At 41.4% G+C, this 27,500-nt stretch overlaps 3 protein-coding genes across 3 annotated transcripts in view; 2 read left to right on the forward strand and 1 right to left on the reverse strand.

Annotated features, from left to right (window-relative positions):
• Positions 1 to 4,681, reverse strand: part of LOC128506725 (transmembrane channel-like protein 7) — an 11,676-nt gene extending 6,995 nt beyond the window's left edge. Inside the window, exons 1-2 of the mRNA XM_053477291.1 lie at positions 4,478 to 4,681; positions 1 to 237 (exon numbers count right to left, since the gene is read on the reverse strand). The exon at positions 1 to 237 is cut by the window's left edge and continues 73 nt beyond it. Of these exons, the coding sequence (XP_053333266.1) occupies positions 1 to 237; positions 4,478 to 4,496 (256 nt within the window). The 5' untranslated portion in view covers positions 4,497 to 4,681. The remainder of the gene's footprint in view (positions 238 to 4,477) is intronic.
• Positions 4,682 to 9,364: 4,683 nt separating this feature from the next.
• Positions 9,365 to 18,410, forward strand: wfikkn1 (WAP, follistatin/kazal, immunoglobulin, kunitz and netrin domain containing 1). Its single transcript, XM_053477550.1, has 2 exons — positions 9,365 to 9,538; positions 16,744 to 18,410. The coding sequence occupies exons 1-2, from the start codon at positions 9,365 to 9,367 to the stop codon at positions 18,262 to 18,264; spliced, it is 1,695 nt and encodes a 564-aa protein (XP_053333525.1). The 3' UTR covers positions 18,265 to 18,410.
• Positions 18,411 to 21,574: 3,164 nt separating this feature from the next.
• LOC128506723 (integrin alpha-M-like) overlaps positions 21,575 to 27,500 on the forward strand; it is a 100,052-nt gene continuing 94,126 nt past the window's right edge. Inside the window, exons 1-2 of the mRNA XM_053477289.1 lie at positions 21,575 to 21,714; positions 27,198 to 27,315. Coding sequence (XP_053333264.1) covers positions 21,687 to 21,714; positions 27,198 to 27,315 — 146 coding nt within the window. The 5' untranslated portion in view covers positions 21,575 to 21,686. The remainder of the gene's footprint in view (positions 21,715 to 27,197; positions 27,316 to 27,500) is intronic.

Below are 27,500 nucleotides of genomic sequence, written 5' to 3' on the forward strand. Positions count from 1 at the left end.
TTCTGTCCCCCCTCCCGTACGCCCATTTCCTGTCCTGATTCTCACCCCCTCTGCTCGTCCCTCGCTCTTTGCTCGCCCCAGTCTCTGAGGAGCTGCCGACGGAGCTGTAGCGCCCCCGCGTGGAACTGCGCCTTTTACTGTTTCCTGAGGACTTCCGCCTGTACAGCAGGGACTGGTAACTGGGCAGCTCGTCCAAAAGGGGGTTACTGACCGCTGCATGTCTCTTGGAGTAGGAACCTGCACAATACACCCACACACACACACACACACACACACACATGCACGCACACCGTGTTTAGGAAAAACTCTTGAATTACAATGTGGTTAATTTGTAATTTTTAGCTCTTTGACTTCTTCGTGTTTGTTCCTTTTTAAAGGTGCTGAGTCTCATGAGCTTCACACACACTCTGACTAACCGGCCCGACAGCAGCTGAAAACCAGTTTCAACATGTTCTATAAATCCAAACTCACATCAAAGTCATAGAGTGAGTGTAGTTCAGGAGCAGTGTTTAAAAGACGGTGTTCAGGAGTCGTGGTGTTTTGGCTCCCTGTGAAATTTCACATCCATTTTAAAATACAGTGAAACCTCGGTTTGCGAGTGTCCTGCAAGATGAGCAAAGATTTTTAATAAATTCAAAGGTAAAGTGCAGGTTCATTTGTTTTATTTTTACAGCAGTGATTCCGTTAGTGTGTCGCTCAATCGAGTGTCATTAGAGAGATTTCTTGTTCATTTTTCAGATAAAACAGTGTTTCCGTTGTGTGCGTGAAACTGTGTAAGGCGAGAAGGGGAAGAAGGGAGCTACACACACAAATGGGAACACTTATCTGTCGGGATTTATTTTTACTAAAGTGCAGGTTAATTTGTTTTATTTTTACTTTATATTTTGTGTTAATTTTTTTATGTATTTCTTTTTCTGGGCTGTGGAACAAATAATTTGAGTTTTCATAATTTCTTAGGGGGGTTTGGTTTACGAACACTATCATCCCCCAACAACTGATTGGGAAGCTGAACCTGTTGGGCCTGAACACCTCCCTTTGCAACTGGATCCTGGACTTTCTGACCGGTAGGCCTCAGTCAGTACGGATCGGAAACTGCACCTCCAGCACAACCACACTGAGCACTGGGGCCCCACAAGGCTGTGTGCTCAGTCCCCTGCTGTTCACACTGCTGACTCACGACTGTGTAGCAACACACAGTTCGAACCACATCATTAAGTTCGCTGATGACACGATCATGGTGGGTCTCATTAGCAAGAACGACGAGTCAGCGTACAGAGAGGAAGTGCAGAGGCTAACGAACTGGTGTAAAGACAACAACCTGTCTCTAAATGTTGACAAGACAAAGGAGATGGTTGTCGACTTTAGGAGGACACGAGGCGACCATTCTCCGCTGAGCATCAACGGCTCCTCTGTGGGAATCGTCGAAAGCACCAAATTCCTGGGTGTCCACCTAGAGAAGGACCTCAGCTGGTCCCTCAACACCAGCTCCCTACACAAGAAAGCCCAACAGCGTCTCTTCTTTCTGAGAAGACTGAGAAAGGCCCAGCTTCCACCACCGATCCTGACCTCCTTCTATAGAGGAACTATCGAGAGCATTCTGTGCGGCTGCATCACTGTCTGGTTTGGGAATTGTGTCATATCAGACCGCAAGACCCTACAGCGGATAGTGAGGACAGCTGAGAAGATCATCGGGGTCTCTCTTCCCTCTATTGAAAACATCTACACCACACGCTGCATCCGCAAAGCCACCAGCATTGTTGCTGATCGGACACACCCCTCTCACACACACTTCACACTCCTGCCATCTGGAAAAAGGTACCGAAGCATTCGGGCCTCACATCCAGACTGTGCAACTGCTTTTTTCCACAAGCCATCCGTCTCCTCAACAAAAAGGGACTGGACTGATAAACACAAACAAACAAACAAACACACACACACACACACACACACACACACACAAACACAAACATTATCACTCAGCTTAACTCAATTACCTCAAAATATTGGGACTGGACTGACTAATCAACACAAGTGCAGACACACTGACCTACACCACCAAATTATCGTACACACCAACCTGTAAATGCTTCACTGTTTTTAACAATCTTTTGCACAATGATCATTACTGGACTAATTTTTGCACTAATTCCTTAATTCTTGCTGCTGTTTTTAAATAATGTTTGTTTACCCACTACTTCAACACCATATTTTTATGTTCTGTTTATGTCGTGGTTGCGCACTGTCACTTTGTTGTTGCTCTTGTTTGCACATTTGCACGTGCACTTTATGTTGTCTGTAAAATAGTTATACTTAGCTAGTTAGTTTTTGTTAATTTATGTTGTAATTTATGTTGTAATTTATGTTAGGTCTCTCTGTCCTGTCTCTGCTAGCCAGTTAACGAGGCCTCTTGGTTAGCTAGTTTAGGGTCTATGTTTATTTATGTTGTAAATTTATGTTGCATGTAGCACCTTGGTCCTGGAGGAACGTTGTTTCGTTTCACTGTGTACTAACTGTATATGGTTGTAATGACAATAAAGCCAACTTGAACTTGAATGTTTTGGAATACAAGCCTGCTCGTAATCCAAGCTTCCACTGTACTACTTTTGACGTAAAAAGCATTAAATGGTCTTGCACCGCAGTATCTGAGTAAACTGTTTGTGTCTTACGATCTGCCACGCCTACTTCGATCAAAGGATACAAGCTGCTTGTCAGTACTGCGTATTATGAAAACTACAGAAGGGGGCAGAGCTTTTTCTTACAAAGCCACAAAGTTATGGAATAGTCTTCCAAATAGTGTTCATGACTCATACACAGTCTCGGTATTACGGTGAGCTGGTATGTTTAGATGTTGTCTTCCACACTTTTATTGATCACTTACGTTTGTTGGTGAATTGATAGAGGATGCAAAGCAACCTCTCTCTTTCCATCTCCCTGTCTCTTTCTCTCACTACACGTCTCTTCTGAGATGCCAGTGATACAGACTACCTCTGTCCTTTGGACCTGTCTGACTCGTCCTGGTGTCCCTCTTCACTTGGATGCCCTGTGTGGTCTGCCTGGGATGCGTGCGGTGACTGGGGACGGGTCCACTTTACCATGAAGACGGTCCTGTCCTCGGCTGATACAGACAGCTGTTCTCTGAGGACTCGTGAATGCAGTCACTTGATAGTTTAGGACTGAAGTTTCCTACAGTCTACCTGAGCCTCCATAAGAAACTGGACTCCATATGAACTTCTCCACATCTCCTGTTATACTGAACTTCCAGCCTCCTAACACACAGTATAAGTGCAGATCAATCCCTGCTATCCGTTATCACCCAGATGAGGATGGGTTCCCTCTTAAGTTCCTCTCAAGGTTTCTTCCTATTACCATCTCAGGGAGTTTTTGCCTCAGCACCGTCGCCTGGGGCTTGCTCACCAGGGACGATCTGATCATTTAGATTTATACACATTCACATCTAATACAAACTTAAATAATTCTTTTGATTGTGTAAAGCTGCTTTGCGACAATGACAATTGTTAAAAACACTATACAAATAGAATTGAATTGAATTTAGGAGAGACGGTGTTTATGAAAGACGGTATTTAGGAGAGACGGTGTTGAGGAGAGACGGTATTTAGGAGAGACCGTGTTGAGAAGAGACCATTTGAGGAGAGACGGTGTTGAGGAGAGACCGTTTTGAGGAGAGACCGTTTTGAGGAGAGATGATATTTAGGAGAGACGGTGTTGAGGAGAGACGGTTTTGAGGAGAGACCGTGTTGAGGAGAGACCGTTTTGAGGAGAGACCGTTTTGAGGAGAGACGGTGTTGAGGAGAGACGGTGTTGAGGAGAGACCGTTTTGAGGAGAGACGGTATTTAGGAGAGACGGTGTTGAGGAAAGACGGTGTTTAGGAGAGACCGTGTTGAGGAAAGACGGTGTTGAGGAGAGACCGTGTTGAGAAGAGACGGTATTTAGAAGAGACGGTTTAGATTCCCTGTCAGACCGGCCATATTGTTATTGTGAATCCATGAAGATAAAAGCACAAGAGCTGAATAAGAGTCAGTGTGGATATGTCCACACCCCACATCACACACACACACACCCCACATCACTCTCTCACACACACACACACACATACACACACACTCTAAACCACACAATACACTGCTTTATTTATTAATGAAAGGCTGCCGTGGAGACAGTGACATCATAGTCATCATCAACAACAACGATGACAACAACAACAATAAAAATAACAATAACAACAACAATAAAAATAACAATAACAACAACAATAACATCAGTGATATTAAAGTCATGTCACGTGACTCTGTATCACTCTGACAGATGATTAATGATGAGAGACTTCTAAAGCGTTTATAATCTTGACCTGTCACTCAGTGTGTGCGTGTGTGTGTGTGTGTGTGTGACAGAAGGCAGGTCCTGACAGGAAGTTTCTCTCAGTTAGCCGTTAGCTCAGTGTTTATAAACTTTACTCACCCGGATCCACGGTGTCCATTCTGTAATTCCGCTCTACTGAGTGACCACACACACACACACACACTTTTCTTAAACACACATACACCCACCCTCACACACACACACACACACACACACACACACAAACTTGGGTTTATTTCATGACGGAGCGCGCGAGCAGTAACTTCACATTCCCGCTATCATTCCTGAGGTAAATCCGCGCTCCCGCCCGCGCGCGCACCCGTCATGTCGCGCGCACCCGTCTCAGTGGCGCCAGAGCGCGCGCGTGATGTCTTAAAGGAGTCGCGTCGAAAAACAAATGTAGAGTAAATACTTATGATTAAAGAGTGAAAGAGTCTGTAGAAAGAGTTATAATGTTCAAGTTAATAATAATCTGATCTTTAATGTACTCAGTGATGTTATTATTATTAGACATTTCATTCATCTCATTATTATCTAGACACATTTTTCTCACACATACACACTTCCAAATATTTTCTTTTCTTTTCTTTTCTAAAAAAAAAAAACAAAACAATTCTTTAATTTTTTGTGAAGATGCTTTGAGACAATGACCATTGTTAAAAGCGCTATATAATTAAAATTGAATTGAATTATTATTATTATTATGATGATGATGATGATTATTATTATTATTATTATGATTATTATTTGAGGTTGAAGCCCACGTCCATGTCTGTGTGTCTCTCTGTACAGCAGAACTCTCTGTCTAACTTATTAATACAAAGAAATCCCATTCTGTAAGGTTGAGGATCTTACGCCTTGTTTACACTAAGCTGGTCATACAAGCCTTTCACTTCATATCCAACTATGTTTGTGACAAATAAAATATTTAAATTTGAAAAAATCTGAATCAGGAACGAGACCCGTGTCACCCAGACCTTTCACCCTGGTTTCACAGTCTCTGTGTAACAGCTAGAGATAACGAGTTTAGTGTATTTCATTAACTAGATCTTGGTTGCTCTCCTCTTCTGACCGTAGTTTACACACTTGTCTTTATTCAGTGTGTATTATTCTGTAAGCTGTATCCCTCAGGGACACTGTGTCCTGTGTCCTGTGTCCATCAGATTACCTGCTGCTGTTCAAAAGACGGTTTTCCACAAATCCTACAGATCATTACTGCCGAAATGGCTATAATATACTACAGTCATTATGGTAATCAAGTTCTCTTTGATCTCTAAACAACACAATTTATTTTTGTATTTATTTCTATTTAAAGATCAATCTTATAATTTTGATTCCTACACACACACATTTTATACAAACTTAATAATTATTCTTTAGATTTTGAAGCTGCTCTGCGACAATGACAATTGTTAAAAGCACTATATAAATAAATTGAATTGAATTGAATTAAAAGAGAACCAGATCACCGGGTCATCCCTGGGATCCAGTAGAACATCAGTAGTGTTGTGTACTTGTCCATCAGCTTCACTCGTCACTCACAGAATGTTCATTTTCACTGACAACAGATTCACCTGGAGCATGTGGTTCTCCCCTGTACATTACAGTGTGTGGAGTTACAACACACTACAGTGATGGTTCTTTTGAGTGATGTCATCATAAATGTCATATGTCGCCCCCTGCTGGTACACAGTCAAACTACAGACACAAATATTGTATGTAATACTGGAACAGGAACAGGAACAATCTTTTTTTATTTGCAAATCAAAAATGAAAATATATTAGACATGTACTACAATTATGCAAATATATGTAATAAATAAATCCAACAAAATGTAAATGCTTAAACATATTAATAATGGAATGCAATATGGGAATATGGAAATATAAAAGCAAATAAAATAATAATAAAAACGTGACTTAGGTCGTGTGTGTGTGAGCATGGTGCCCTGAAACTGACCAGTTCACTGTACTCCTGCCTCATACCCAGTGTTCCCAGTACAGGCTTTGGATCCACTACAATGGAGCGCAGAAACGGAGACAGTGTGGGAGGAGGATGGGAGGGGAGGCAGGAAAAGGGGGGCAGGGGGAGAAAATGAGAGAGAGGAAGAGAGAGAGAGAGAGATGGGGGTTTACTCACAATCACGTAATGGATAAGGTGAATGGTCAAGGGCAAGCGCAAGGTCTCAAGTACATTTGCAATATCTTTAAACTTTCATTTCAGCACCTGCATGTGTGTGTGTGTGTGTGTGTGTGTGTGTGTGCGTGTGCGTGTCATCCCCTTATACAGACACGAGCAAATCCTGCAGACCTTCACATCAGACCTTCTTTGGTCATTTTAAATAATAATAAAGCAGCAGTGAACTGTCCAGATGTTTGCAGCTGTGCAATTTCACTTCACATCCTCAAGTTCTATAAGGAATAATTTACTTTATATTTTTTGTAAATGTTCAGAATAGCAAAACATTGCTAACAGTTTTTAAGCAAAAACTGAAACACTTTTAGTGTTTTTCCAGCCATCAGCTTCAGGTCAGGCACTCTCCTCTAGGTTTATTATTATTAGTTAATTTAGAGTTGAATACTTTAATCCAGACAGGTCTTGTGTAGCTGGAAGACAGAGGTCGCACTGCATGTAAATGTTCTTGCCTTTGACCTCTCTTAATTCCTAATGAAGTGTCCTTAATTCTCTTGTGTACCAGAGGGAGTGTGTTGTGTTTAAACAAATCTGCTGCTGTAAAAAGGGACACGACCCTGAGCAGAAGCCCATGGGGGAAATCTATGTATATATGAGCATAGCTGCTCCGCTACTATCTTTTCCAGAATCTTAGAGATAAAGGGGAGGTTTGATATTGGCCTGTAACTGGACAGCTCACAGGGCTCAAGGTCAGGTTTCTTAATTATTGGTTTGATAACTGCTAATTTAAAAGATTTTGGAACATAACCAATGCTGAGTGAAGAATTAATTATTCTCAACAGGGGTTCTGTTATTGCTGGTACTATCTGTTTAAGAAAATGTGTCGGTACAGGATCTAATATACAGGTTGATGAATTTGAAGAAGAGATGAGTGAAATTAGTTCATTCTCTTCAAGGGGAGTAAAGTATTCTAGGTTCTGATCTGACATGGCTAGATTAACATCTGCATCAATTACATTGTTCGGTTTCAAAACCTCAATTTTATGCCTAATATTTACAATTTTATTATTAAAAAAGTTCATGAAGTCCTCACTATTGCATGATGTTGTTGTGGAGATTTCTGCAGTGGTCTTATTTCTGGTTAATTTGGCTACAGCATTAAATAAGAATCTAGGATTATTTTTGTTATTTTCTATAAGAGTGGAGAGATATGTTGATCTAGCTACACTAAGAGCTTTTCTATAGTTCAGGATGCTCTCCTTCCATGCTATTTGAAATACTAGTAATTTAGTTTGATGCCATTTACGTTCTAATTTCCGAGCGGTCTGTTTTAAAGTACGCGTGTGTGTGTGTGTGTGTTATACCAGGGAGTGAGTTTTTTTTCTGTGTATTTTCAGAGTGTAACAAAGAGGCAGCAGATTGTGTCTTTGTGCTGACGGACATTTTATTTGCCTCCAGATCGGCCACAATGCAGCGGGTCAGAGGTCAGTGCGAGGTTCAGAGGTCACCATCCAGGCATAAAGGCCCAGAGGCAGTGTGTCGCAGCACAACAAAGACACACTCCTGCACACTGACATGCACACACTCGCTTTCCCAGACTGTCCTGCATACTTAACACACTGAACTGAACACTGCAGTGTCACACAATAAAGACAAGTCCAGAGTAACTAAAGGTGTGAGTGTGTGACGCTCCCAGATAGATGTGCAGATGTGTGAGAGTGTGTAGTGCAGGGGATGCCGAAACACTGAAACAGTCCCTGAAGAACGAGGGATGAGTCTCTCAGTCTAAAATCCAATATCATTTATATTTACTGTCTTCTCCCTTACGGTACAATTAGATTAAACAGATACTTTATTGATTCAGAAGAAAATCCTGGATATCCAGCACCAAGAGATGCAGTAACACAAGGACACAAAGATTTAATATTACTACCATAAACAAATATCTATCTATCTATCTATCTATCTATCTATCTATCTATCTATCTATCTATCTATCTATCTATTTATCGCCCATGGTTTTTATGTCTATCTAGATTTAAAGGTGTTTTATTGCCATTTTTAAGTATTTACATTCATATTGCCAAAACTCAGGAATACGTCAGAAAAAAATAACAGCAGCAGAAAAAAAGAGAAAATATTTAAAAGGGGAATAATGTAAAATAGAATGATAAATAAATAAATGTATAATAAATAAAACGTACTGACATTCAGCTCTACAGTCAAGTGACACTTGAGAAGACCATAATATTAATAATAACAATAATAATAATAATAATAACAATAATAATAATAATAATAACAATAATAATAATAATAATAATAATAATAACAGCATTCAGTGCTCACCCTCTATCTACAGTATATATTTCTCTCTCTAAATGATTTCTTATTGTTTATAAACCACACTGACTGTAGTGTGTGTGTGTGTGTGTGTGTGTGATGGAGAAGCTCAGCACTCTGTACACGTGTGTGACTGAATAAACTAATATCACTAGTGTTACTGCGGTATCAGTCTGAATGGTGTGTGTGTGTGTGTGTGTAAACCACATCCAGACTTATTAAACTGGTGGTAGAGCGGAAGCGCGCGCAGTAAAGCCCCAGAGGTGAGTCTCGCTCTGCCTTTGATGTCTGACAGTAACAGTGTCCCTGCGCGCGCTCCGACCTCTGTGATGGTGTGGGACAGACCGCGCGCGGGGGGGAGTGACCACACACACGTGCACGAGAGCGCGCGTGTGTGTGTGACTGTCGGATGCGGCGCTGTGTGTGTGTGTGTGTGTGTGGATTCGGAAGTGAACTTTCGGAGTGTGGATCTGCTGTTTGTTTATCCGTGTGTGTGTGTGTGTGTTGTGATGAGGTGTGTGAGACGCTGTGCTCTCCCCCTCCCCCTCCTCCTCCTGTGGCCGGTGGCGCTGGGGCTCGCGGACGGCGGCGCGGTGCATGCTGGGGTCTGTCCCAACTCCCTCAACCCGCACCTGTGGGTGGACGCGCAGAGCACGTGCGAGAGGGAGTGTAGTACTGACCAGGTGAGGAGCTTACACACACTCTCACACACACACACACACACACACACTCACACACACACACTGATTACACACACACACACTGATCACACACACACTCACACACACACACTGATTACACACACACACACACACACACTGATCACACACTCACACACACACTGATCACACACACACACACACTGATTACACACACACACTCACACACACACACACTGATTACACACACACACACACACACTGATCACACACTCACACACACACTGATCACACACACACACACACTGATTACACACACACACTCACACACACACACTGATCACACACACACTGATCACACACACACACACTGATCACACACACACTCACACACACACACTGATTACACACACACACACACACACTGATCACACACACACACACACACACTGATTACACACACACACTCACACACACACACTGATCACACACACACACACACACACACACACTGATTACACACACACACTCACACACACACACTGATCACACACACACTGATCACACACACACACACACTGATCACACACACACTGATTACACACACACTCACACACACACACACACACACACACACACACTGAGCACACACACTGATCACACACTGAGCACACACACTGATCACACTCACACACACACACACACACACACACACACACACACACTGAGCACACACACTCACACACACTGATCACACTCACACACACACACTGAGCACTCACACACACACACACACACACTGAGCACACACACTCACACACACTGATCACACTCACACACACTCACACACACACACTGAGCACACACACTCACACACACACACACACACACACACACACACACACACACACACACACACACACACACACACACACACTTACTCACACACACACACTTACTCACACTGAGCTCACACACACACACACACACACACACACACACACTCTACATTACTGGGGGATTATTATGGGGTGTCTTGATGCGTCTCTTCAGGTCAGATGTTTCTATAGATTTTATTTTTATAAACCTTTTAGTCTCGTCCTTTTTTGTCAACAATATCACATGCTGATTTCATCACTGTCACTGTTCACTGAGATCTGTGACGTCTCATCATCGTCTCATCATTGTCTCCTCATCGTCTCATCATCGTCTCGTCATCATCTCGTCATCGTCTCGTCATCGTCTCATCATTGTCTCATCATCGTCTCATCATTGTCTCGCCATCGTCCCAGTCACAGGAAAAGATGTTGTCAACCATTTTCTACCATCATTATTTCTGTTAATCGAATCATTGCTTGCAGCTATATTTACCGTATTTCTGTTACTGCAGGACTGTCTGCACATCTCATCATTACGTCAGTGTGACGTCCAGGACATTATATTTTATGAACGAACTGCACTTCTCTGGACATGAAGTGTTCATGATTATAATGCAGTAACATGCTGCAGGTCACTGGAGGGCACTAATGAGTCGTAAATCTATATTTTCTGTAAATTTAAGATAAGATAAGATATGATATACCTTTATTTGTCCCACAACAGGGAACGTTCTTTGTTACAGCAGCAAAGAAAAAATTGTACAAATAGAAAAAAATAGGGACAGTACATTGTATAAATACAAAAGAAAAAGAAAAGCAAAACAATAGTTGCACTTTTAAACAAATTGCAGTAGGACCAACAAATGCACAAGGGTAATATTGCACAATTTAAATATGGTGTTATTGCACCATTGCTATTGCACACAAATTTCAGATATTATAACTGTATTGTAAGATAGTATTATTATATATAAGATATTAACCATTAGTAACTAGTAACTACTGGCTAGTAACTATTTTTTTTGGTCCTTTCAGTGTAGAGAGATGAATACCGTCATAATCAGTCTTTGACTAGATATGCATTACAGAAGAATTTAAGGTAACTTTCACTTTGAAAGGAGCAGATTTTATGAGTATGCATTAAGTATTTTACAGATATTGCAGTACATTTCTGTGTTAAATCATAAAATGTTGCAAAACCTGGACAATTCATTTTTGATGATTTCTATAAAACAAGGCATAACACACTCCTGGTTTTTATTTATTTTCAAGATGAGGTGATGTGAAGTAACCCTCTTTTTTTGAGTAACATATATACATGCAGACCTTGGGTTCTGGGGGGGGTAGAAAAGAAATATCTCCATAACCACAAGAGATAGCCAAATTCTGAACAGAATCTGATTCTACATGAAAAATTACATAAATATACCCAGTTTCATCTCCATATGACATATAGCAAGTGAGTTATCTAGGAAAAGAGGATTTCAAAAAGGGGCGTGGCACGTCTTAAAGCGCGTTGAGGCCAAAAATCAAGATGGCTGCCATTTTTTAACGAGCGTGAGTTGGGACAAAAAAATTGGCGGGTTTCATTTTCATGCCAATACCAACAATCGGTGAAAAAATCAGCAAAATCTGTGATCATGTGGTGGAACCCACTGGTTGATTTGAGATGCAATCAGCAAGCAGCTCCATAGAAGATGGCTGAGGGCACTACAGAGTGAAAAACATCTTGAGTAGAGCTCCCTGCACTCCTGAAGACCTCAGTCTCCTCAGCAGAAAGAGTCTGCTCTGTCCTTTCTTATAGTTTGTGTCTGTGTTGCCTGTCCAGTCCAGGTTGCTGTTCAGATGAACACCCAGGTATTTATGAGAGTCAGGTATTTATAATTTATAAGGGTTACCGTTTCTTTAGTGATGCAGGGCTAGCGGGGTTCACGATTGACACGGCTGACACTACCTCATCTCAGAGCACATCCTGCCTTTAAGGCAAATGCCAATTAGTCATCATAGGAATCAGGATAAACTGGCGACGAAACAATTGCGATCACCCAGAACAAATGTAAATATAAAACAAATATCTATGAAAGGATGGATCATATAATTACAGACTTACACACAGCTGGTATGAGCAGAAAACATGACTAGCAGACTAACCATTTTTGGTTTTTAGAATGTTTGTTTTTGGTTATCCAGCGAAGTATTCCTTATGGAAATAGAACATTATTTTTAGATTTGTAGAACATTGCCCCAACATTCCCCTAAAGTTGTCTTACCATTCTTCTGCTGTTTCCCTACCGTTCCCCTAACATTTCATTAATGTTTCCCTACCGTTCCCCTAACATTCCACCTTAATATTTACTCACCTCATTATCTCCTTTACATATTCATAAATTTATCATAAATAATCAGCACACAGTCCACGTTCTTCTCGAGTGACCTGTTTAATTGTCTACATAAAATAACACAAGCCATGAAACTGATATTCAAAACTGTATCATTTAATAAAATAAAACTAAACATAAACATGTAATAGATAAAAACTGCAAAATCATTGCATCATTAAAGATTTAATAGTTTTTTATGCGTATGAGTCATTAATGCATCAGATCATAACTACATTGGAGTGTTCATGCTCAACTCCAGTATCAAAAACTAAACTAAAAATAAAACCTAAAAATAACCGCTAGAGAACGTTGTGTGATAAGTTATCATTAGATTATCACACAGAGCCTCTGTGAAAGTTCATGATTACAGAAATAACCACCGGAGAACGTCATGTGTTGAGGCGGTAAAGATTGTGAAAAATAGACCTTCCAGCAAGGTTCATCGCTCACCCTCCTCCTCCTCCTTTCCCTTCTTCTTCTTCTTCTTCTTGTTTTAACCTGGTTTAAAGTTGAGGATCTGTATTATTTTTACGGTTTTCCAGCATCCTCAAAGTTCACAGGCTGTAGATCTGCTACTTCCTGGTTCAGAAGTCTGTTCATTATAAGTGTCCCGTCTCTTTGTGTCCAGCTTTAATATTAAACCCTCCTGTCTGTAGGACATTATAAGCACTGTGTTTATGAGACACTGGCTCTCCATTTTGGTTTTCATCGTTTTATTGTTTTGTTTTCATTAATTAAGATACTCGTTGTATGCAATGAGTGTTGCCTGAATTTACATGCCGGTCTCTGTGGGTTCCTGACAGTAAGCTAGATTGCCATCATGCAGTGGGTAAGTGGAGAGTGCACAGTGCTGATTAGACACCTCCCCCATAAGAATGTATATTTGGACAGTCCAGCTGTGTGTGACAGGCTTGGGGTTTCCACTGTTTTACAAAGATAGCTTGGCACATCTCTAATGGTGTCCCTGGGTTTAAGGATGTCGTGCTGATGGCTTTTGGTAGTAACACTGCCTGAGAATCATCTCGTGTCAAACTCTGTTCAAAACACAGGAACTGATCTCTTCTGTCCCATGTCACCCCAGTTACCTTCTCATCAAAGGTCAATCCTGGTCAGATTCTTGTCAGTCAAAAGGAGACCTTAACTGTCCTGTGGTCTTGCTCAGTGCCAGTCAAGCTCTTGCTGAATTCCCACTAAGTAGGCTCTCCTGCGCTTAGCCCTAATCATGTCCCAACCTGGCACCCACTTGCCAAGCTCAAACCTGGTGCCCAGTCTACATTCCAGCATTTCAAGCTTCATCCCAGCACCCAATGAATTTTTTCTAGCACATCAAGGACCAACTTGTGGCCAACCCACATCAATGTGGCTGCATCTACTGCCTGTTCACTTTTCATTAATCTGGCTGAGCATGTCCTAGATTAACTGTTTCCAGTCTGATTTAGATTCATTTATTTTCTATCAGTGTTCTTATTAAAGTGCCTTGTTGTTTTGTTCATTGTCTCACCTAAATCTTTAGCATGGATTATAAGCTCTGTGTTTTGGTTTATTAAGAGATTTGTTAATTAAGCATTTCCTGAAATATGTAGTGGAATACACAACCTTAAACAATCTGGAGAGACTGATGTGTTTCACTCTCGTATTGATGTGCTATAATTGGCTGAAAACAAATGATTTTATTACTATGATAATTGTTATAAACCAGGTGGGGGCTGAACTGCGTTACAGACGGATGTAGATTGTGGAAGGATTCTTCAGAAACAGCACTCAGTAACAGAGTGAACACAGTAAGCTCGCTTTATCGTCAGCATACACGAGTCTGCGCTTCTACGCAGGTTTTCAGTAACATGACAAGTTGTATTATTTTTGTCTTGTTAACATAAAGTAGAAAAATATTTAATGCTGGTGAAAGGCTGTTTATAGCTTCTAGAAGAACATAGCCGACAACAGGAAGTAGTCACCACACCCATGAAACACACACAGACAGAGAGAGAGAGAGAGAGTATAAAACAGAGGGCACTTCCTGGAGTCAGATAACAGAATGTTGAAAACTCTTCCTCTAAGTTTATCTCAGATCTGCTCTTCACATGTTCTTGAGCATCAATCATCTCTGCTCCTGTGACTCTCATGAGCAACACACTTTACACACTGCTTGTTTGTATCTGTAGAACTGAAGCGGTGATATCCATCATTTCTGAAAAGACAAGTGTAAGACTTCACTGTCCTCATCATGTGATGTGTCCTGTCCACTGTCAGCCCAGAACAGTGATCAGCAAGAAGCACATCCTCATTGTCCTTCCCTTTTTTTTGTGTGTGTGTGTGTGTGTGTGTGTTTAGTAGTACTCGAGATCTGCCTGATGCCTCTCTAACCCCCCCCCCCCTTAGTGAGGCAGCGTCCAGTGTTTGTTAGTCAGAGCTGACATTAACTTTATATACATTAGCTATGTAGCCTGATGAGGGCTGTCTTATTGTTAACTACATTAACGTAGCATGAGCGCCTGGCTAACTGGCTAAACATACAGGTAGCTATTATGTTTAGATAACATTCACAAAATCCATTTGGTTGAGAGATGAAGAGGGAATTTGTGCAGTACTCTGGTGTCACTCGATCAATCACTTAATCACTTCCTGAAGATCATTTAGAGAAGTTTGTGCAGATGTGGCCCCCCCGGCTTCACGTCCTCCCTCATATTTGTTCCATCTATTGATTAAACCAGCTGATGCTAATCAGCACAACTCTTCAGTCTCAAGTCTTAAAACATATCATGATTCTTATTATCTGTGTAAAAGTATATTAAATAATCTCATACCATCTTATATGATATCAATCATTTATCTTTTTGAGAAACCTGGTGGACTTCATGTCCTGGCTGTGTTTGTACAAATTTATGTTCTAACATGATACACAGGTTTTATTTATATTTATAAATAGTTTTTAGAGCCCAAGTTTTATAACATAAGTCCTATTGATCTCCTAAAGATAATTTTATTTTAGCATCTGGGGCTTTTTTAGGATCTTAACATGGTCAAAAATCATGAAAATCATCATACAGGTTGGAATTTGCTGCCATTAGGACACCTGAGCGCCTGGGCCCTGGGCGTGACACGTGACGAAAAGTCACATTGAGTAACATCATGTTGTGATGCTTTTTTCTCCTGAGGCCTTTTTATGGGTCTTAACATGGTTGGTTGTGTGGTGTTTTTGGAGGTCTTAACATAACCAGGTTGTGTGGTGCGCTTGGGTGGCGATAGTGCTTGAGCCCGATCATCATTACTTTGCAACTATATTTATTTTTAATTATTTATGCAGTTTATTGATTGTTTTTTTTATTTCAATTATCCAGGGCTTTGATGTGGGTGCTGATTTTCATGACTTTTTCTATGCAATAGGAAGTCAGTTATTTTGGGTTGTTTTCAAAACGCCCACTATCTTTCTGGTGCGCCCAGATGGCGATGGCGCAGGTGATTGGGCCTAATTATCAAAGCTTGCAACCATATTATAAACGTTTGTTTTCTGTGCATTTTACACCATTAATTTTTTCATTCCATACAAACGTAAATAATTCTTTTGATTGTGTAAAGCTGCTTTGCGACTATGACAATTGTTAAAAGCGCTATACAAATAAAATTGAATTGAATTGAATTGAATGTGCACCTCGTCTCACAACTATCTGCCATTTTTTGACATGCTGACTGATTACACTGCCCTACTGCCCTACCATTCAGATTTCATGCACAAGCTGCGAATCAAACAAATGCAGTATACACAGGACATCAGACAGCATCAGACACATAGTTAAAGGCAGATATGTTAATGCCCTATGAGAATTCACTCTGTTCTGGTATTAAATGAGTTTTTGCTAGGGGTCTTGACTACAACACTATCATCACACACTGACAAAAAAACCTGTTAGTTTAGAATGAACAGAATCTTGAAAAACATACTAATCTGTGTTTGTGTGTGTGTTTGTTACAGGACTGTGCCATCTTTGAAAAATGTTGCACAAACGTGTGTGGTCTGCTCAGCTGCGTGGCGGCTCGTTTCTCAGACGATTCTTCCTTGTCACTTGCTGCTCCTGATGCCCAACCAGGTACAAATGTGTCCACCGAGGGTAAGGCCAGCTGTGATGGCTTCCTGTGCAGCCAGCAGGGGGCAGTGTGTGTGATGTGGGCGGGTCAACCTGTGTGTAAGTGTCAGGATCGCTGTGAGAGTGAGCCCAGCTTTACCTGTGCCTCTGATGGCTTGACGTACTTTAACCGGTGTTACATGGACGCAGAGGCTTGTGTTCAGGGTGTGACGCTGACCGTGGTCACATGCCGATATCATCTGTATGCAAGCCCCACCCCATCAGACACCACAGTCCCACCCACACCCACTTCCTCTGCCCCTTTCCCCCCTACTCTTTACTCCAACCCCCAGCACCGGATTGTTTACCTAGGAGGAACCGTCAGCTTCCACTGCGATGTGATTGGACATCCGAAGCCTGACATCACTTGGGAAAAGCAATCAGAGCGTCAGCTCATGAGGCCAGATCAGATGTATGGTAATGTTGTAATCACAAACATCGGACAGCTTGTTGTGTACAACGCTCAGGTGTTTGACACAGGAATCTACACCTGTGTTGCTCGCAATTCTGTTGGTGTTCTGCGTGCTGATTACCCTCTTTCAGTTGTTCGGCGTGATGAACGTGACGACTTTGAAGACTCTGACGGGGGAACGGACCTTCCTGAGCAGCCATTTTCTCCGTCTGACTGCTTGTTGAGTGTCGAACGAGGAAAGTGTGGTGAGAGCCATGTGGATTGGCATTACGATGCTGTGCTTGGCTCCTGCCAGCCCTTTACACATGGAGGGTGTCTGCATGGGAGGAACAGGTTTGAGACATATGAAGAGTGTCAAACATCCTGTGAGCATGAGGAGATGACCGTGTGCAACCTTCCAGCTGTTCAAGGTCCCTGCAGGAACTGGGAGCCCCGCTGGGCTTACAATGCTGTCACCAAGCAATGCCAGGCCTTTGTCTACGGAGGTTGCCGTGGGAACAGTAACAACTTCCACTCCAGGGCAGAGTGCCAGACGAGCTGTCCACATCGAAGATCGCGACCATGCATGAGCTGCAGGCCAAAGGGTAGACTGGTGCCTAGTCTGTGCCGCAGCAACTTTGTCATCGTGGGCCGTCTCACAGAGCTGATCAAGGACCTGGACTCAGGTATTGCTCGCTTCAGTCTAGAGCAGGTACTGTGGGATGAAAAGATGGGCCTAAAGCAGTTCAAGGCTCGATATCTTGAGGTCACACTGGTCCACATGGATTGGAGCTGTCCATGTCCCAACATCACTATGCAGGAAGAGAGCCCCCTGCTGGTAATGGGGGAAGTGCAGGACGGCATGGCAGTGGTGCTGCCTGACAGCTACGTGAGACCCGTGTCCGAGCGCAGAGTGAAAAAAGTCCAGGACATTCTAGCTAAGAAGACTTGTGAGATTCTGCAAAGGTTTCAGGACTGAGCACATGAGTGTTTACATTTGTAAGCACTTTACATGTGCTGATATTACCATTTTCATTCATTGCAATAAGATTCATGGGGTAATGACTCTGCAACTGAAACATCTGACTGGCCTGAATTTTCTCTTCTTTAGGTATTCCTGTTAATCTGTCCATCTAAATAAAGAGAATTATTGCTTTTCTTTCTCTGTGAAGGACAGTTTTGAGGACAACATGGAGGACGTCAGGCTTTAAAAAGATTTGTACAGTTATACTTGAACCACTCTCTCCCTCTATTTCTCTTTTTGTTTAGTCCAGACATAGTTGGACAGCAGAAGTCTGTTGGTACTTCTGAAGGTGTGTAATGAATTATAATGTGCAAACGTTTCTTTTACTTCCTCAGTTATATACAGTATGTATACATTGATCAGCCATAACACTCACACATTAACACTGATTGCCAGTTATACCCCAGTAAGCCAGTGACAGCTTCACCTGGGGCTCACCCAAACCCGCGGGGACCAAAGGCCAGCCCATCCGGTCTGAGCCCACAGAAAAGCCAATGTAGCACAAATTACTGGAAAAAGGCAATGCAACATGACCAGGACCCAGCATCCAAAGAGCCCAAGGCCCCCGGACACCACAGCACCCCCCAGAGGCCCTATGGAGCCATGCCCTGAGGCTCAGAGCTGCCCTGGTGGCACATGGGAAACTACACAACTCTGGGCTTAATGCTCTGAGTAGTAACGTTATGGCTTATCAATGTGTGTCCAGAGAGGGCCCAAAAATGTATACAAACTTGAAACATCACTATACACAACATGAAAACACGTGTAAACAAATATGAAAAATATACGCCCCTCTTCTGATGTTCTGGTATCTATTACTGACCTCTTCAGAGGAAACATAATACTGCACACTGTTGCCATCAAGTTCTAAGAAGGCACATATAAGAACTGTTGAAGTGTGTAAACATTTTAAGCCCCTCTGTTATGTTGGTGATGTTTATTAGTAACATGTCCAGGATTATATAGAGGTTAAGAAGCTGCAATAACCGAGCCTGTGTTTACAGTAAGACATGTTTGCAGAAGTCCGTACACACCCAGATGTGAGAAGGGCAGCAGTGACTACACACCCAGAAGAGACAAACTGCAAGCAATACTCCAGATACTTATTAGTGTGTTAGTGTGTTAGTGTGTAGGATTTTACAGTGTGTATGAATTTAGCAGTCTGCTATTTAAACATTTTGTACCTGTCACACTGCCATGATTTATTTTTGTGTGTTTATTTGTGTGTTTGACTTTCCTCCCACATGGTTTCAGTGTGTGTGTGTGTGTGTGTGTGTGTGTCTGTCTGACTGTCTGTAAACTCTGACAGACACAAAAACAACTATAATAATAAAAAAAAAAAAAATAATAATAATAAGGACTAAGAGAGCATTGCATGTGTCAGATGTTTGCGCTGAGCCAGATGTTGGTTGGGTGTGAGATTTAGCGAGGTTTGGGCGGGAGCTCTGTTAACCCTAACAGGTTTCATTATGAGACCACACAGTGCAGAAACACACTCATGTTATTTCTGTGTAAAGACCAACAGGGCTATGACGAAACGAAAGTTGCTTCATGGGAATATTTATGCACTGTCTGTGTGTGTGTGTGTGTGTGTGTGTGTGTGTGTGTGTGCGCTCACTTCTGAGTGTGTCTTAGTGTTTTTGGGATTTTGTGTGTGTGTGTGTGTGTGTGTGTGAGTACACATCTCAAAGTAGTGTATATGTGTGAGTGCTTGTCTCTGAGTGTGTTGAGTGTGTCTGTGTGTGTGTGTTAGTGTGTTTCTGAGTACGCATCTCTGTGTGTGTGTTAGTGTGTTTGTGAGTGCACATCTCTGTGTGTGTTAGTGTGTTTGAGTGTGTGTGTAATCAGAGGTGTGATGGAAATTATGCAGCGTGTGCAGATGTGTGAATGTGTATCTGCAAATGTGCTGAAAGTTTCCTGTTTTCTCACAGTTCTGAGCTCATTAGTGCCATTCGTGTGTGTGTGTGTGTGTCTGTTAGCACAAGCGAAGTCTCTCAGTGTGTAATTAGTTTTTCTTTCTTCTTTACTTTTCCTTTAACATTGCGTATTCATATGATTTCGGTGTAGCGTGAGTGAGTGTATAAACTCAGTATAAAGGGTGTAAATTATCCTCAGACTGGAAGATCCAGACGATCTGAGGATAAACATCTTCTCTTGAGCTCTACACCTCCTGATTCTCCAGGTTTCTGCTCAAACTGCTTTCATACTTGTCCAGAAACATCTACAGCAAGTGAAACGTTGATGTGGTTGTCCTTACATGAATGGGTGTGTTTGTTAGACCTCTGGTTAGAAGGTCACCAGCTCGGACCTCAACACCACCACCAGGCTGTGACCCCTGGGCCCCTGGACCAGGCCCTCAGCCGGGCCCCTGGAGGAGGCCCTCAGCCGGGCCCCTGGACCAGGCCCTCAGCCGGGCCCCTGGAGGAGGCCCTCAGCCGGGCCCCTGGACCAGGCCCTCAGCCGCTCTTCAGTATAAATGAGACTGATACACTGTAAGGAGCGCTGGGCGAGGGTGTCTGTCTGATGATGTAAATGTGTGTCGTGTGTGCTTACAATGCAGGAAACACACCCTTCCATTACCACATCTTCCTGTACACACACACACACACACACACTGCTCGTAAACCACTACACTAATATTTAATCTTTCAGTTTAGGGTCAGACAGAGTTTAGGTTTTGTAATAATTTACAAGAAAGGAAGTTATCTGAAGTTATTTTATTATTAGGAATTGAATAAAATTTTAGTTGTATAGCACTTTAACACAAAGCAGCTGTACACAATCATAGGAATCATAGAGGTTTGTATGAAATGTGAATGTAAAGACTGATGTGAGGCTGAGGACTTGGACAGGAGGGAACAGGAGCCGTGGGGACACTGGGCAAGTCCTCAGCCATCAGACGTAAGAGCAGCATCCTGAGAAAGCACACTGCAACCGGGGAACACATGTCTCATCAAACAGGGACCTTGGAAAGGGATTTTATATTTTATTAAATTGATTGATTATATTTAAAGGAGACTTCGGAACCAAATAGAGTCAATTGACAGCCAGTCATTCACAAGACTCAAACAGTCCAAAGCTTCTCTAACCTTTAACTCTACAAACTCTTTAACTCCTAACGACGTGTACTTACACTGCATGCATGTGTGTGTGTGTGTGTGTGTGTGTGTGTGTTGGTGGGGTTGTGTGTGTAAGATTGGTTAGTTTTGAGGTATAATTGGGAGTTTCAGCTCGGGGCTTTAGTGAAAATTTTACTTCCTGTTTTGACTTCTTGTCACCTAATACACACACACACACACACACACACACACACACACAGAGACGCTCAGAGAGATAGAGATAGCTGGAGAGAGATCAGTGTGTTGAGGTTGAGGAGGATGGCGCTGCTCGTCCTGCTGCTCTGGGGTGAGAAGGTTTTTCCCTCTTTAACATTAATGTCTGTTTTTATTTGAATCTAAACCGTGTTAACTGTCTCAAGTGTTTCATCTTGTGTTGATATCAAACTGCACTTCCTGTTAAGATCCTCACTTTTCATCCTCAACTGTTTTTACCACACACACACACACACACACACACACACACACACACACACACACACACACACAGTAGAGTAAAAAAAAAAAAAGGTAAAATCATCAGGTTCAGGTTTAATTGTAATTTGGTGCTTTTAAACAACTTTGCATGTGTTTTAAAGCGACAGAGAGAAAAAAAATCTGGAGAGAAATTAGACGAAAACAGGAAGAATGTAAACGTGTGTCTCCACACAGAGTCTTCTCTCTCAGTTTTACTCCTCTTTGTGGGTTAAAAGGTTTTCATACTGCAACCGTCATTTTCCGCATCAACTGTCATATTTCAGTCTAGATGTTGTTTTTAAAAAAGGAAACTATTTAGTTTTTTTTTATTTAAACTCAGTGATGGAGCTCATGTTTAAAATCACACTTTCCTAAACATGCCTTTATATTTTGTACAGTAGAATTTTGCACAAGTGTGGACTCGTGATCATTAGTGGTTTCTGTAAGACTGGTTCCTCTTTGGTGTATAAGTTATTTTACTGCACGTGTCTGCAGTCGCTCTGTTTGCTGTAGGACTGAAATCACCAGAACGTTTCATCACAAGTCTGCATCAGTGATTAGTGTGTAACCTCAACACAGTGGACAGCACTTTAGACCTCAGAGCACACACTTAAAGAAGGGCTTGGTTCATACTCTCACTAGCTGGGATCACCTAAATGATGATGAGTTCTCTTTGAGTCTGGTTCCTCAAGGTTTCTTCCTCGTGTTTATCTCAGAACGTCACAAACTGAGACGCACACTAAGACAAACAGATGAAGCTATACATTTATACATGCTTTAAATATATCAATATTTTATTTATATCCAGAATTTTTACAAACCGGATTCCAAAAAAGTTGGGACACTATACAAAAACTAAATGCAATGATGTGGAGGTGCCAACTTCTAATATTTTATTCAAAATAGAACATAAATCACGGAATAAAAGTTTAAACTGAGAAAATGTATTATTTTAAGGGAAAAATATGTTAATTCAAAAAAGTTGGGACAAGTAGCAATAAGAGGCTGGAAAAAGTAAATTTGAGCATAACGAGGAGCTGAAAGACCAATAAACACTAATTAGGTCAATTGGCAACATGATTGGGTATAAAAAGAGCTTCTCAGAGTGGCAGTGTCTCTCAGAAGCCAAGATGGGTAGAGGATCACCAATTCCCACAGAAAAGTGTTACCCAGTGAAGAATTGCAAAGACTTTGCAGTTATCATCATCAGAAGATTCAGAGAATCTGGAACAAGGGTCAAGGGCGTAAAAACCATACTGGATGCCCGTGATCTCCGGGCCCTTAAATGACACTGCACCATAAACAGGAATGCTACTGTAAAGGAAATCACAGGATGGGCTCAGGAATACCTTCAGAAACCATTGTCAGTGAACACAATCCACCGTGCCATCCGCCGTTGCCAGCTGAAACTCTACAGTGCAAAGAAGAAGACATTTCTAAGCAAGATCCACAAGCTCAGGCGTTTTCACTGGGCCAGGGATCATTTAAAATGGAGTGTGGCAAATGGAAGACTGTTCTGTGGTCAGACGAGTCACGATTCGAAGTTCTTTTTGGAAATCTGGGACGCCATGTCATCCGGACCAAAGAGGACAAGGACAACCCAAGTTGTTATCAACGCTCAGTTCAGAAGCCTGCATCTCTGATGGTATGGGGTTGCATGAGTGCGTGTTGCATGGGCAGCTTGCATGTCTGGAAAGGCACCATCAATGCAGACAAATATATTCAGGTTCTAGAACAACATATGCTCCCATCCAGACATCATCTCTTTCAGGGAAGACCCTGCATTTTTCAACAAGATAATGCCAGACCAAATTCTGCATCAATCACAACATCATGGCTGCATAGGAGAAGGATCCTGCAGTCCAGAACTTTCACCTATAGAGAACATTTGGCGCATCATAAAGAGGAAGGTGCGACAAAGAAGGCCCGAGACGATTGAACAGTTAGAGGCCTGTATTAGACAAGAATGGGAGAGCATTCCTATTTCTAAACTTGAGAAACTGGTCTCCTCGGTCCCCAGACGTCTGTTGAGTGTTGTAAGAAGAAGGGGAGATGCCACACAGTGGTGAAAATGGCCTTGTCCCAACTTTTTTGGGATTTGTTGACACCATGAAATTTTGAATCAACATATTTTTCCCTTAAAATGATACATTTTCTCAGTTTAAACTTTTGTTCCGTGATTTATGTTCTATTCTGAATAAAATATTAGAAGTTGGCACCTCCACATCATTGCATTCAGTTTTTATTCACGATTTGTATAGTGTCCCAACTTTTTTGGAATCCGGTTTGTATTTCTGTAAAGCTGCTTTGTGACAATCTCCTAAATTAATGCTATTTACATACTTCAGGTTTTAGTTAATCATTAGTAGGTCCATGTGTGTGGAGTTCGCATGTTCTCCCTGTGCTTTAAGGGTTTCCTCAGGTTTCCTTCCATACACATGCAGATTAGGCTGATTGAGTGTGTGTGTGTGTGTGTGTGTGCCCGTTGATGGATTGGCACCAGGATCAGCAGTAGAGAGAAGGAATAAATAAATGAATTATTTGTGAAACAGTGAACACTTCACTAACATCACCGTACAGTCAGGTGTGTGTGTTTATTCAGAAGAGTGTATTTGTCACCACAATGGGTTTAAAATAGAAGAGAGTGTGAATGTGTGTGAGAGTAAAGACAGAGATCAGTAGGTTATAGGTCCTGGAGGAGGTGAACTCCTCCACCTCTCTGCTCCTCAGTAACCTTTAACTGACACTCCAGCTGCTCTAGTTCTCATTTTTGTCTTTTCTTCTGACTTGATCCATTTCTACATCAGAGTTTTAACCTTGCGTCTCTAAGTACACCTCATACAGCTGTTTCACAGCGAGCTACAGGGACACACACAGTGACGGTGACCTTCAGAGCGTCGGGTCGACCTCGTCTCACTGTAAGTTATGAGCTGAAGCTGATTAATATCTCACTGAGGTCCGTTGTGCTGCGAAGGCGGATGGAATCTCTTCCTCAATTTCATTTCCAGTTAGAGAAGAAGATGTGAGTTTTATTACAACACTACATCAGCTAATAGATGTCTAAATGAAATTGTTAAGTTGACAGACTACTAACAAAAAACTAACATAGTAAAGCATTTCACTGTGGAGTAATGGACATGTTGGGCTGAACTTCACCCAGATCACATCATCAGTAACTGGTACAACACGTTTGTCTGTTTTTAAAATAGATTGTGGTTTCTGAAGACAACCAACAATCTAAAAAACAAAAAAAGGAGTTAATTCTATTGAATTGTCGCGCTACGAGACAATCAGTGTGTGGTCTTGTAAGTGTGTGTGTAAGATGGAGAGGTTCACTGAGCTAACACTAACACACAGTGGATACACAGTGCAAATGTCTCACACACCCTTTTTTAGTTTTTTTTTTTTAAAACTTTCTTATAGATCTTCAGTTTGTGACTTATTTTTCCTGGTTTTCAAACATTAATATTCCAGCAAAAAAGAAATAAAATAAAAATCTTACAGGAAAATATCTGTAGGCCAGAAAAAGAGCAGCATGTGATGTTAAAGAGCACTTTTTAGAAAAAAGAAAGAACGCTTCTGGGTTTTACTGCATGAAAAAAGCAGCATGTGTGACACGCCCGTCAAACTTCTAGTCTGTCAGACTAAGCAGCTCATTTCCTGCACACACACACACACACACACACACACACGTACACTGTGCCTGAGAGTAGAGTCTAAGCGAAGGCTCGTCACACTGATTATAGACGTTGTTTCATTAAATACTGTTTACTGCTTTATATCTGTCACACTTAAACGATTCAGATCATCAAACTAATGTTAATATCACACTAAGATACACATATTCCACAGGGCCAGGCTGGTTTGGAAAGATTTTACCCCTTAATTAATAAAATCATTATTTAAAAACTGAACAAAAATAATTTCATATTTACTCGGGTTATATTTGTGTAGTAATAAATTTGTTTTATCTTAATCAGTTTCATGTGACACATATTGAAAAACAACAACAACTTTTTTTAGCAGCCCTGTGTCACATATTGAACGTGGTTTAATCAGGTAAAGCTGCTTATAGTGAATCTATACCTGACTGAATTAACTCCGTTCACACTCATTAAGAGAACTAAAAGTCCCAGAAACATAAAAAGTAACAGAATGTAATTATAATATACAGTAAAATAATATGGATATATTATATCTTTATATTAATACAATTACGTGTTTGATATTAACATAATATTATACAGGTCTATATTTCCCTAAATACACACTTATATTTTGCATATGTATTTATTAATATTTCTAATGTCATTAGAGAGGAGCATGGATCTTTATTCTTCTGTTGTTGTTGTTCTCTTGATGTTTCTTGCTAGCCTCGTTCCATTGATGAGGACTTTTTTTCTCCTCATGCCTGCACTTGACTTAGTTCACTGCAATCATCTGAGTTTCACAGCTCAGTCAACACAGATTGTGTTAAAGCTTCTTTTTGAGATACCCCAGACCTTCACTGGCTCTTTCTGCCTTCAGTTCAGTCTTCAGTAAGTGAAGAGCAGATCGGGTGGGTTGAGATCAGGTGACTCAACCTGAAAGTTCCAGTTCTTTGCCTTTGGTTGCTTTTATGCTACATTTTGGCTCATTATCCATCCGTACTGTAAAACTCTATCAGTCCTATCAGTTCTGCAGCGTTTGAATGAACCTCAGCAGAAAGTGGAGCTGAAGTCACATCATCAATAATAAACCACACCAGTGATCTGGTCCCACTGCTTTATTTTAAAAGCCCTATGGGGGTGTACAGAGGCGAAAATAAATAAATATCATGGTAGTGTTTAAATACTTATGAATATTATTATTTCTTTACAGTTGTGGTGCTCTGTGACAGAATCTTTGTGTAGTGTAGTGTACAGATTGGCAAAGATGTTTAATCAGCAGCACCACTCTGAGTCCAATGCTGAGGGAAAAACTCCCTGAGATGGTAATAGGAAGGAACCTTGAGAGGAACCAGACTCAACAGGGAACCCATCCTCATCTGGGTGATAACGGATAGCAGGGATTGATCTGCACTCATACTGTGTGTTAGGAGGCTGGAAGTTCAGTATAACAGGAGATGTGGAGAAGTTCATATGGAGTCCAGTTTCTGGTATACTTCATATTTTGACAGTGTTTAGTAAAGTCACTGATTTATGCAGGGCAATGCAGAACAATAAAACACTGAGGAGTCTCATCACACAAGATGATTTCACTAGAACCACAGTCTAACCTTGTTGGTGTAATGATATTCAGAACAATAATACTCATAGTAATCTGTCTGTCTCTCAGGTGTCTCACTTTCCTATGGGTTTAATGTTGACGTTTTGGACCCAGAGAAATTCTCAGGAAATAATGAGGAGTTTTTTGGATACAGACTGTTGCAATATCAGTCTGATAAGATGAAACAGTGAGTATTTTTCCTTTATATTGTTAAGTTCACATGTTCAAAATCTGCCTCAAACTCACGAGGAGGACCAGAACTCAAACAGCCTGCACTTCTCACTGTGTTCCTGCAGTAACTACATGATTAAAACTTCATCTGTTGGTTATGATATAAATCAGTATGAGTTAAAAAACCTGCATGTGATTATA

The sequence above is a fragment of the Clarias gariepinus genome, chromosome 18 (assembly GCF_024256425.1).
Source record: "Clarias gariepinus isolate MV-2021 ecotype Netherlands chromosome 18, CGAR_prim_01v2, whole genome shotgun sequence".
Classification (NCBI taxonomy): Eukaryota; Metazoa; Chordata; class Actinopteri; order Siluriformes; family Clariidae; genus Clarias; species Clarias gariepinus.